At 49.0% G+C, this 12,314-nt stretch overlaps 1 protein-coding gene and 1 pseudogene across 5 annotated transcripts in view; both read right to left on the bottom strand.

Annotated features, from left to right (window-relative positions):
- LOC308484473 (transmembrane protein 229B-like) overlaps nucleotides 1-9,036 on the bottom strand; it is a 26,892-nt gene extending 17,856 nt beyond the window's left edge. The window contains exon 1 of the mRNA XM_081019464.1: nucleotides 8,626-9,036. Within this exon, the coding sequence (XP_080875590.1) occupies nucleotides 8,626-8,651 (26 nt within the window). The 5' untranslated portion in view covers nucleotides 8,652-9,036. The remainder of the gene's footprint in view (nucleotides 1-8,625) is intronic.
- The window catches only part of LOC308484479 (transmembrane protein 229B pseudogene), a 16,963-nt pseudogene extending 4,649 nt beyond the window's left edge, over nucleotides 1-12,314 (bottom strand). The window contains exons 1-2 of one of the 4 annotated variants that reach the window (XR_013991434.1): nucleotides 12,199-12,239; nucleotides 9,050-9,267 (exon numbers count right to left, since the gene is read on the bottom strand). The product of XR_013991434.1 is annotated as a transmembrane protein 229B pseudogene (transcript). Of the gene's footprint in view, nucleotides 1-9,049; nucleotides 9,268-12,037; nucleotides 12,060-12,198 lie in introns of those variants that run through there. The other 3 variants (XR_013991432.1, XR_013991433.1, XR_013991436.1) reach the window with 3 other exon arrangements.

The raw sequence follows: 12,314 nt of genomic DNA, 5'->3' as shown, positions 1-12,314 counted from the left end.
TGGGGCTCCCAAGTTGGCACCTTGCTCTGCTTTTGGGTCTCTCCGATGCCAGGCTTGGTAAACAAACTGCAGCGTCTCTGCCAGCGGGGAAGATTTCCTAGAGAACATCTCATTCTCCCCTGCTAATTAGACTCCGCTGGGTCTCAGAGGATTATGATTTCAGCTCTTGGAGCCACGAAAGGTGGGGTCTCCAGTTCAAGGCGACGGTTTGCGAGCCGTCTCAGCCGGAGAGATGAATCCAGGGGGAAATAATTATACAGTGGTACCTTGGTTCTCAAACGCCTTGGTATTCGGACACTGCAAACCTGGAAGTATGTGTTCCATTTTGCAAACTTTTTTCGGAAGCCGAGCATGCTCTGTTTTGAGTGTTACGCTGAGGTCTGTCTGTTTTTGCTATTTATTTTGCGTTTGTGTTTTTGCGGCTCTTTTTGTTTCGTTTTTGTGACTGTATGGAACTCAGTTCAGTTACTGATTGATTGATTGATTGATTTTGTGACTGCAGTACATTGTTTATTGCTTTCATTTCATGGATCGATGGTCTCGTTAGATAGCAAAATCTATGTTCAATTGCTCTTGTAGGGGTTGTTTTTAAAAGCCGGGAACGGATCGATCCGTTTTGCATTGCTTTCCATGGGAAAGCAGCATGACTCGGTTTTGGAACGCTTTGGTTTTGGAACGGACTTCCGGAACAGATTAAGTTTGAGAACCAAGGTGCCACTGTATAGATATTGCAACACAGCACCCCAGTCTCAGGGCAGCGAGAGATTCCATGGGTCCCAAGCAGAAGGGAATTAAGGTGGCATATTTAAGGATATATGGCATGGAGTACAGAAATCGCTATGCCCTCACTCCCCTCCAATTGTCCCTATTTTTCAGGGACAGTCCCCGATTTAAAGAAGCCGTCCCGGTTTCTGATTTGATCCTGGAATGTCCCGCTTTTCCTTAGGACGTCCCTGTTTTCATCAAATACATGTTGGAGGGTATGTTCTCTACCTCCACAAAGTTGCTGGAAACCATGGGCTGATGCCAAAGTCTCTTCTGATGTTCTTATGTTAACTTATGGAACTCCCTTCCACAGGAGGCTGAGATGGCTAGATGGCTTTATGTTTTATGGTAAGTTTAATTGTGATTTTTTTAAAAAAAAAGAAATACCAATAAACTAAAACCATTCACGACAGCTCAGCTGGTGGAGCATGGGACTCTTAATCTCAAGGGCGTGGATTCGAGTCCTGTGTTGCGCAAACGTTCACTGCACTTCAGGGAGTTGGGCTGGATGAGTCTCCTGCTCCCTTCCAACTCTGCGATTCTACAACAAACTTCATGGATTTGGCTCAGGGGTCGGCAACGTGCAGCCCATGGGCTGGAAGTGACCCTGAGGCCATTTAACTGGCCCACAAGCCGCTCCAGAACCGAGCCGCCCGCTCGGCAAATCCTGGTGCGCTGCGCTAAACCGGTGCAGTGCGGCACGGGGACTCTCTTCCACAGCTCTGGAAATCACGTCTGCGCTTGTCCGCAGTGCGGAAATCACTTCTGCGCATGCCCAGACGCTGAAAATTGCTTCTGCGCTGGCATGACACCTATGAGTGCCCATAAATTTCCATATAGCATATATTCAACAAAAAAAGCAGCAACAATTTGTTGTTGACAAAGGACAGCTGGACATATAAAGGGTCCCGTTACCTTCAGTAGCTGAGGGCCTCATCAAACCTCAATCCGGCCCTGATCGCGCTTTAAATGTATGGTGTGAATATGGTGTGAACCCACTATACAGAAGAGTGGAAGAAGTATATGAATTATTTGAAGAGCAACTGCAATCAACAAATTACGTTAGTAGGACTACAAGAAGTTTTGTAAGGAGAAATATACGAAGTGTTACAAAGTAGGAAAAGATAGAGATATTGGTTATGAGTTTGAAATGTAATAGGAAAGATAAGAAATGCATACTAAGAGATTAGATTGGGAAATTTTCAGACTGGACTGATAGAAGTAAAAAAAACTGAATAAGATGTAAAAGTATGTTTAATTACTGTTGAAAATGATATGTGAAAAAACTAATAAATATTTATATATATATATAAAAAGAATTTAAGCCACTGGTCCAGGCACCTGTTCCTCATTCCACAGGTAGCATCCTAAGTCCTCTTTCGGCCCCCTTCCTAAAATCAGTAGGGGGGAACGAGAGGCAGGGAATTAGGGGAGGGAGTGGGAATGGACACAGAGGGGGGAACTGCCATCAGGTGCAACCCAAATATCGTGTGACTCTTTACCCAAGATGCCAGTCAAGCCTGCCTCGCACGGGCTGCCCAGCCCTCCCCCAGGAAATGTTGCCACCTGCAATTCAGTAGACAAAGCTCATTTTCCTTCTGCTTTTTGACATAGCCATAGCGATGTGGCAATTCTCGTCGCGTTTGGGCAGGGAGCGCAAGATGCTGACTCATGGCATCCCAGGGTTGGGTGTGTGGGGTGTGACCAGGGTTGATCGACCCACCTTGCCATACTGGACTACCCTACAGGGCTGTTGTACTGCGAGTGCGGCTTTCTCCCGATTGAAGTGCAGAGTGTTTGAGGATCAGGACATTTGCAGGGAAACCAAAATGTTTGTTTACAAAGCTACTGTACCACCAATCTTACTGTATGCTTGTGAAATATGGACCACTTATAAACGCTGAAATATGGACCACTTATAAACGCCATCTCCAACTCCTTGAAAGATTCCATCAATGGTGTCTCTGGAAAATCTTACACATCACTTGGGAAGACAGGCGAACTAATGCCAGTGTACGGGAAGAAGCAAAGATCTCCAGTGTTGAAGCAATGATTCTTCAACATCAACTTTGTTTCCCTGGTCATGTTGTGCGGATGCCTGATGATCGTCTTCCAAAGCAACTACTCTATTCCATACTTAAGAATGGAAAGCGTAATGCTGGTGGTCAACATAAGAGGTTCAAAGACTGTCTCAAGGCAAATCTTAAAAAATGTAGTATAAACACCAACAATTGGGAAACGCTGGACTGCGAGTGCTCCAGTTGGAGAACAGCCTTGACCAAAGGTGCCATGGGCTTTGAAGACACTCGAACTCAGGACGCAAGGGAGAAACGTGCTGCTGCTGCTTCTGCAATCCCTCGTAGCCGAGTAAGATTGTCTTCCATAAACACGGTTTTAACAATGAGTCCGTAAGTGACTGTGGAGGCCAATTCTGGATCCACACGTCCTTCCACAGTGGGGACACTGGTTTCCAGGCAGGAGTTGATCACGGTGTGGATTTGCCAAGCGTGCCTTCCTCTTAATAATAATAATAATAATAATAATAATTTATTATTTATACCCCACCCATCTGGCTGGGTTTCCCCAGCCACTCTGGGCGGCTTCCAACAAAGATTAAAAACACATTAAAGTGTCACACATTAAAAACTTCCCTGAACAGGGCTGCCTTCAGATGTCTTCTAAATGTCAGGTAGTTGTTTATTTCTTTGACATCTGATGGGAGGGCGTTCCACAGGGCGGGCACCACTACCGTTTCTCCCTTGCGTCCTGAGTTCGAGTGTCTTCAAAGCCCATGATAGCTTTGGTCAAGGCTGTTCTCCAACTGGAGCGCTCGCAGGCCAGTGTTTCCCAGTTGTCAGTGCTTTTACTACATTTTTTTTTAGATTTGCCTTGAGACAGTCTTTAAACCTCTTTTGTTGACCAGCATTACACTTTCCATTTTTAAAGAAACGTGCTAAGAGGAAGGCATGCTTGGCAAATCCACACCGTGATCAACTCCCGCCCGGAAACCAATGTCCCCACTGTGGAAGGACGTGTGGATCCAGAATTGGCCTCCACAGTCACTTACAGACTCACTGTTAAAACCGTGTTTATGGAAGACAATCTTACTCAGCTATGAGGGATCGCCAAAGAAAAGAAGACGAAGAAGAAGACGAAGAAGAAGAGGAGGAGGAGGAGGAAGAGGAAGAGGAAGAAGAAGAAAGCTTAGTGAATATCTCTTTCTCAAGGATGCATGTATACCTTCAGGGCTGGCTTCACCTCACCTAGCAGCTGCCCTCAGGAGTAGGAACTCAGAATCCCAGAACTGGAAGGGACCCCAAGGTCATCTATCCCAACCCCCTTTTGCCCAACCTGGGGCTCAAACCCACAGCCCTGATTTTAAGAGTCTCTGCCGACTGAGCTATCCCTGTTTTAGTGGGGGCTGTTGCGCCATCATGAGGGTTTAGGTCAGATTCAGCTGCCCGTCTGATCATCCGGGATAAAGGTAAAGGTAAAGGGACCCCTGACCATTAGGTCCAGTTGCGGATGACTCTGGGGTTGCAGTGCTCATCTCGCTTTACTGGCCGAGGGAACCGGCGTACAACTTCCGGGTCATGTGGCCAGCATGACTAAGCCGCTTCTGGCAAACCAGAGCAGCACACGGAAATGCCGTTTACCTTCCCGCCGGAGTGGTACCTATTTATCTACTTGCACTTTGACGTGCTTTCGAACTGCTAGGTTGGCAGGAGCAGGGACCGAGCAACGGGAGCTCACCCCGTCGCAGGGATTCGAACCGCCGACCTTCTGATCGGCAAGCCCTAGGCTCTGTGGTTTAACCCACAGCGCCACCCGCGTCCCTGATCATCCGGGATAGGGATGGGCAAATCACTTTGGGGGTATTGTTCTTATTTATTATTATTATTAATAATAGTATATTTATCAGTTGCTTTATTCATGAAAATAACTGGGGGAGCGGGGTAAAAGGAACGCAGCCTGTTTTCTCCTTCATTTTCTCCCAGGCAAACAGGCAGGTGGTAGCGAATGATAAGGAACCGAAGTCGCAGAAGCCATTGGCGATAAGGGCAGGTTCAGCGACCTAGTGAAGCCCACAGTGGATTCTGTAACAGGCAGCCCACGTGATCAATATACAAATCAACAACTGTCTGACTTTTGGAAGACATCTGAAGGCAGCCCTGTTTAGGGAAGTTTTTAATGTCTGATGTTTTCTTGTGTTTTTAATATTCTGTTGGGAGCCGCCCAGAGTGGCTGGGGAAACCTAGCCAGATGGGCAGGGTAGAAATAATAAAATTGTCATTGTTATTGTTATTCTTAGGATGGAGTGACTCCCTTATGAGGAAATACAGTCATAACTCATGTTATGTCTGCTTCATGTTACGTTCTTTCAGGTTACGTCCCGCGCCGACCCCGAAGTACTGGAAAGGGTTACTTCCGGGTTTCGCCGCTCGCGCATGCGCAGAAGCGCAAAACGATGTCACGCGCATGCGCGGAAGCGGCGAATCGCAATCCGCGTGTGCGCAGACGCGCCTCTGCGGGTTGCGTTCTTTTCATGTTGCGAACAGGCCTCCAGAACAGATCCAGAGGTACCACTGTAGTTTGCAGAGTTTGGGACTTTATAAATTCATAGTGAGGAAGCGGTGGGCATTCAACGACGCTGAGTGTTGGAAGTTTCATAGACTTTGTAGAGTCGGAAAGGGACCCCTGGGCATCATCTAGTCCAACCCCGCTGTGATTCAGGAATACGCAGCTGTCCCACACGGGGATCAAACCTGCAACCTTGGCGTTCTCAGCACCATGCTCTAACCAACCGGACTACCCACTGCCCTATCAGGACAGAGAAAAGGAAGCCTTTTTTCACGCAGCACAGGTTAGACTATGGAACTCCCTCCCACAAGAGACCTGGATGGCCGCCAACTTGGACGGTTTAAAAACAGGATTGGAGAATTTCTCTGTTCTGCCTCCGCAGTCGGAGGCAGCAGTGCTTCTGGATCCCAGCTGCTGGAAAACACGGGAGGGGAGAGTTGGTCTTGTGTTCGAATCCTGCCACTGTGGCCACTGTGAGAACAGGAGGCTGGACTAGATGGGGCCCCCCTGGCCTGATCTTTACCTTCTCAAGGAAACAGTGTGTGCAGTGGTTAGAGTGCCGGACTAGGACCTCAGAGACCAGGGTTCAAATAATAATATTATAATAAATTTTATTTATACCCCCACCCTCCCCAGCCAAGATGGGTGGCTAACACCAAGTATAAAAACAAATGATTAAAATACAACTTAAAAACAAGATTAAAATACAACATTAAAATGCAGCCTCATTTCAGTAGAAACTCCAATCAAAAACTTTTTTGGGGATGAAAACGTCAAATCTTCACCAAGGCCAACTATCCAGACTGGTCCTATGTGGGCCAAAAAAAAGCTAGGGAAGTCCCCAAATAGGAGTTCCATCACAGAAGGAGAAAGGGAAAAGGAAAGAGGGGAAGGGGATCAAGTTGATTCCAAGCCAAAGGCCAGGCAGAACAACTCTGTCTTACAGGCCCTGCAGAAAGAAATCAGATCCCGCAGGGCCCTGGTCTCATGAGACAGAGTTTTCCACCAGGCCGGAGCCATCACTGAGAAGGCCCTGCCTCTGGTTGAGGCTAATCTGACTTCCTTAGGGCCCGGGACCTCTAGGGTGTTGCTAAATGACCACAAAACTCCTGGGGATGACCTTGAGGGCCAAAAGCCACTGCCTCTCAGCCTAACCTACCTCGCAGGACTGCTGTAGGGATTAAATAAGGAGTGGAAGAAGAACCATTTACGCCAGCTTCAGCTCCTTGGAGATAAAGGATCGATAGAAATTCAGCGAGTCGGTCAAGGTGTCTTGCCCGCAGGCTCATCAAAACCTGGAGCCAGCACCATAAAAATGTGTGTGTCGCGGCGGTGGGAAAAATAAAGTGTGTATGTTATTTTTAGTGGGGGTGGGGGGGGTGGGAAACCAGTTCGGAAAGATCTTAAGCGCCTCCTCCGCACCTCTGGATTCTCTGCTTGAGGCCACTTTACATTTTTCTTTTAAAAATAAAACAAAGTAAATTTGTCATGTGCTTTTGTGCAAAGTTTAGTTTGACAGCTCTCTTAACTTTGCTAGGAGGTTGCTTCACCCCTTGGGCCCCGGCTCAGTGTTGCAAACCGGCTGGGTCTGTTCCAACAGGTAGGACGAAAACTATTTAGTTCAGCAGTTGCTATCCTTTCCTTGAACTCTTTTGCGCAGGGGAGATTGCAGCCTTTGGAAACGGAATCTGGAAATATTCAAACATTCTATCCATTCGGTGCTTTTGAAGCATTCCTCTGTTTTAAAAATCACTGTGGGTTTGGGGAGGGTCAGGCTGGAAGATTCCCAGAGCACCATCCAAATCTTGAGGTCCTGTACCCTGGGAAGGGCTAGAGACTAACAGACAGAGTTGTCTAACTGGCCAGACAAGTTTCTTTGCAAGACACTGACCTAAGTTGGCCACTTCAATGTCTTCATCAGCATCATGTTCTTGCAAAAGCTGCAAGAATGATGTGTGGGCCTTCCTTCCACCCCGTCACCTATCTGCTAGGCAGGAGAACAACAGTGTGCTGAGCTGGAAAGCGGCTGGAAGCTGGAGACAAAGAGTACCTGCTTGCTCTGTGCTGGATCTGAATTGACCACAAACTTGACACAAGCCAACAGTGTGATGCGGCAGCTGAAAAAGCCAATGCAATTCTGGGCTGCATCAATAGGAGTATAGCATCTAGATCGCTTTTAAACCGGGGTGCCCATAACCGGACACCGGACTCCCAAGTGTGGTCTGACCAAGGCAGAAGAGAGTAGGACGACTTCCCTAGACTTCTTATCCTGTGAAACGCCCAGAGACATCTGGGTATAGGGCGGTATATACAGTGGTACCTCGGGTTACAGACGCTTCAGGTTACAGACTCCGCTAACCCAGAAATAGTACCTCGGGTTAAGAACGGTGCTTCAGGATGAGAACAGAAATCGCGTGGCAGTGAGAGGCCCCATTAGCTAAAGTGGTGCTTCAGGTTAAGAACAGTTTCAGGTTAAGAAAGGACCTCCGGAACAAATTAAGTTCTTAACCCAAGGTACCACTGTATATAAATTCAATTAATAATAGTAGTATTAATAATAATAATAATAATAATACTTCTGAAGCAGCCTAGAATAAAAAGGTAAAGGTAAAGGGACCCCTGACCGTGAGGTCCAGTCCTGACCGACTCTGGGGTTGCGGCGCTCATCTCGCTTTATTGGCCGAGGGAGCCGGCGTACAGCTCCCGGGTCATGTGGCCAGCATGACTAAGCCGCTTCTGGCGAACCAGAGCAGCGCACGGAAACGCCGTTTACCTTCCCGCCGGAGTGGTATCTATTTATCTACTTGCACTTCGTGCTTTTGAACTGCTAGGTGGGCAGGAGCAGGGACCGAGCAACGGGAGCTCACCCCATCGCGGGGATTCGAACTGCCGACCTTCTGATCGGCAAGTCCTAGGCTCTGTGGTTTAACCCACAGCGTCCCCCGCGTCCCCCCAGCCTAGAATAGCATTGGCCTTTTTTGCTGCTGCATCACACTGTTGACTCCTGTTCAAGTTGTGGTCCACCAAGACCCCTCAGATCCTTTTCGCATGTGCTACTGGCAAGCCAGTTGTCCCCTATCTCATATTTGCACACCTGGTTCTTCCTGCCTGAGTGCAGAAACCTGAAATTCAAGGAGCTTCTCACATGCAAAGACAAATCGACCTACAGCTGGCATTCCAGCTGTTTCCACTCACCTGTCCCTCAGAAAGGTAGTCCTACCTGAAAACACAGACAGCTTCCCAACTCACCCAAGCAAAGCTGTGCTTGATACAACTTACCCGGTGTCCCAAATGGGTCTTGGCATTCACTGTGGGGTCGTGGTGTGTGTGTATATGTGCAGGAACTCTGCCAGGAAGTGTCCGGCCCAGGAGACACAATGACAGAGCCGGGAGGCTTGCCTGTGAGTAGTGCTCCTTTTCTTGCTGGAACGCAAGACTTGATTGTCAAGTGTGTGGGCTGATCCACTCGTCCAGGAGAAAGGAGATGTTTGTCAACTTGGTTCAGGTGAACAGAGAGCAGTTTCAGGCTTGCAAGGAGGAGCCTGCAAGGAGATGTCACAGCACCTTGCTCAACAGGACCATGGGGCGGCCGGGGACATTTGCCAAGGAAGGTGGGGCGGCGACTGACAAGGACTGAGGACAGCACAGGTCTCGGATCTGCACCTTTCAACCTGGGATTCCCAGGTGGGAAAGGCTAGCTTACCTTTCTTGCTCTGACCTAGCCACAGTGATCCATGCGATGGTCACCTCCAGACTTGATTACTGTAACTCACTCTACGTGGGGTAAGTTACCCCATTCAGGACCAGGGAGTCCTCCACACCTGCCTGCCCTCCGTCCCTCAAGGACAGTACTTCTGTCTTGTCAGGATTCAACCTCAATCTGTTAGCTGCCATCCATCCTCCAACCTCTAACCAACTGAGCTATAATTAAAAAAAAAAAAATCCACATAGGATTCAATCTCACAGACTCTGGCTTTCCAACTGCAGCCTCCTACTGACTGAGGTATTTGAACTGCTTAAATGAAACATGGGTGGCGCTGTGGTATAAACCACAGAGCCTAGGGCTTGCCGACCCCTGATCATTAGGTCCAGTCGTGGCCGACTCTGGGGTTGCGACGCTCATCTCGCTTTACTAGCCGAGGGAGCCGGCATTTGTCCGCAGATGGCTTCCGGGTCGTGGGACGTGGGTGGCGCTGTGGGTTAAACCACAGAGCCTAGGACTTGCCAATCAGAAGGTCGGCGGTTCGAATCCCTGCGACGGGGTGAGCTCCCATTGCTCGGTCCCAGCTCCTGCCAACCTAGCAGATCGAAAGCACGTCAAAGTGCAAGTAGATAAATAGGTAGCGCTCTGGCGGGAAGGTAAACAGCGTTTCCATGCGCTGCTCTGGTTTTGCCAGAAGCGGCTTAGTCATGCTGGAAAAACTGTCTGGGGACAAACGCCGGCTCCCTCGGCCAGTAAAGTGAGATGAGCACCGCAACCCCAGAGTCATTCATTAGGTCCAAATGGTCAGGGACCCCTTTAAAGTAAATGGTAAAGGGACCCCTGACCGTTAGGTCCAGTCGTGGCCGACTCTGGGGTTGCAGCACTCATCTCGCTTTATTGGCCGAGGGAGCTGGCGTACAGCTTCTGGGTCATGTGGCTAGCATGACTGAGCCACTTCTGGTGAACCATAGCAGCACATGGAAACGCCGTTTACCTTCCTGCTGGAGCGGTACCTATTTATCTACTTGCACTTTGACGTGCTTTCGAACTGCTAGGTTGGCAGGAGCAGGGACCGAGCACCGGGAGCTCACCCCGTCGCGGGGATTCGAACCGCCAACCTTCTGATCGGCAAGTCCTAGGCTCTGTGGTTTAACCCACAGCGGCACCCGCATCCCACGACCCGGAAGCCATCTGCGGACAAATGCCGGCTCCCTCGGCCAGTAAAGCGAGATGGGTGCCGCAACCCCAGAGTCGGCCACGACTGGACCTAATGGTCAGGGGTCCCTTTACCTTTACCTTTAATGAAAGAAGGCAAGCAAGACCACTTCACTGTCTCAGTGCTTGAGAGACCAGCTCCATTCAAAGCATCCTCTTTCTGAACTGTTTCCATTCCTGCTGGTTGCTACTTTGTAAGTTTGCAGATTGATGCCCAGGTTTCCCGGTTTTCCTCTTCCCTCCCCATCCCAGTTTCCTTTCAGACTGCAGCTTTCAGAATGTGAGCCTGTGTTCTTTTGATTACCCGCAGGAAAGTCACGTTGCAAACCTTTTTGGCTGAACAGCACGGAAGAAACGCCTTGAATCAGCCTTCGTCAAACTGTTGCCCTCCAGATGTTCTGAGCTGGGCTGATGGGAGTCTTAATCGAAAACATCTGGAGAGCACCAGGTTAGCAAAGGCTGCCTTAACTAGACAAATAAGGTAATAACCAAATAATAAATGGAAATAAATTATTGGGAGACGGGTTATTGGTTCGTTTTGCCTTTGTTTTACTATGCATTTTGTGTTTCCATTTTGTATTTTTACGCCGTGAACCGTCCTGTGATCCTCGGATGAAGGGCGGAATACAAATTTAATAAATCAATAAATAATAATCATTTCTCATTCAGAAATGTGCTCCAAAGCTTGCATCCCACCATCCAAAAATGTGCTTTGCACTTTCACTCCTGCTCCCAATAAAGTTTTTGGCTCAAGGCTCCAGTTCAATTAAATGAGCACGCAATATGTTATTTAAGCATCAAAGCTAGAACAGCAGTCTGCCCTGGCATTTATCCACCCACATGGCTCCAGAAAACAGAGCAGAACTTTTGCCCCCATTTTACAGAGGAGGAAAACCAAGGCGGGAAGCAGCTAAACAGTTTGCTCCAGCTGCAGCCTAAAAGATCTGGAGGGCAGAAGATTAGCAAAGAGGGCGGATTCGCATTAAATTTGTTCGTATAAAACATGCAAGGTGCTGCTTTAACCGACTGGGATCACAGAGATCTTATGTTGAGGAACTGTTTGTGACTGTGCAAGTGCACACGCGCTTCACCTCAAAAAGGAGATTGCAGAGTTGGAAAGGGGTCAGAAAAGGGCGACTAAAATGATCGAGGGGTGGAGCGAATCGCTTATGAAGAAAGAGCGCAGCGTTTGGGACTTAAGACAAGCAAGAGGCGACAGGTTAGGAATTTTAAAAATTATGCACAGCGTTGAGAAAGCAGGTAGGGAAAAGTTCTTCTCCCTCTCTCAAAGAATAAGTGAATTGCAGGGTGAGAAGGGGTTCCAAGGGTCATCTAGCCCAACCCCGGGTTGAGAGGAGCTTCCTGGTGGGATTTGAACCCTGCTCTCTCCCAGGTCGCGGTCTAACAGTCTAATCGCTACACCACACTGTCTCCATTGATTCCTATGGGTCTACTCAGAGTAAGATGAGGTCGGCCACCCCCGCGTTAAGCCTAACAGGTCTTACGCCAGCTCTCTAACCGCAACACCACACTGCCTTCCCTTTGCACGCTCAAGAGCTGCCTTTTTGCTCCTTGCTTCCTACAGAAAACACACCCTTGCCCCTCGCTTTCGGAGGGACCCGCTGCTGCCATCTGTGCCCGGCGTGCAAAGAGGGCGGATTTGCATTAAATTTCTTCTTTTTCTTCTTTGCACGCTCGCTCTGTTATCCTATCCTGTTATCCTATCCCGCTTCCCTGCCTTGCACGCTTCCCGTGAGAAAAAACCACACACACCTTCCTTCCTGCGGGAAATACCCTGTCTCCCCGGCTGCAGGTCTCATCTCTTGCCCGCGACACGCAACTTCGCATTCACACGAGCGCAGGCGTACACGTGTCTGCCGCCCATTTGGACCCCGCGCGCGCGCGCACGTCCCGCAGATGCTGCTGCTGCTCACCTGAGCCCAGGTGTGTCAGGCTGCGCTCCGGGGATCCCGCTGCGCAACCCCTCCGTCTCCCAGCTGTTCGCGAAGCTGCTCTCACCTGCGGTGATGCGGGCCCTTTAAGGGGCGGT

The sequence above is a fragment of the Podarcis pityusensis genome, assembly GCF_964106645.2.
Source record: "Podarcis pityusensis genome assembly, chromosome: 8".
Lineage (NCBI taxonomy): Eukaryota > Metazoa > Chordata > Lepidosauria > Squamata > Lacertidae > Podarcis > Podarcis pityusensis.
Note: the sequence above shows the minus strand (reverse complement) of the source record. Positions and strands in the feature narration are given on the sequence as shown.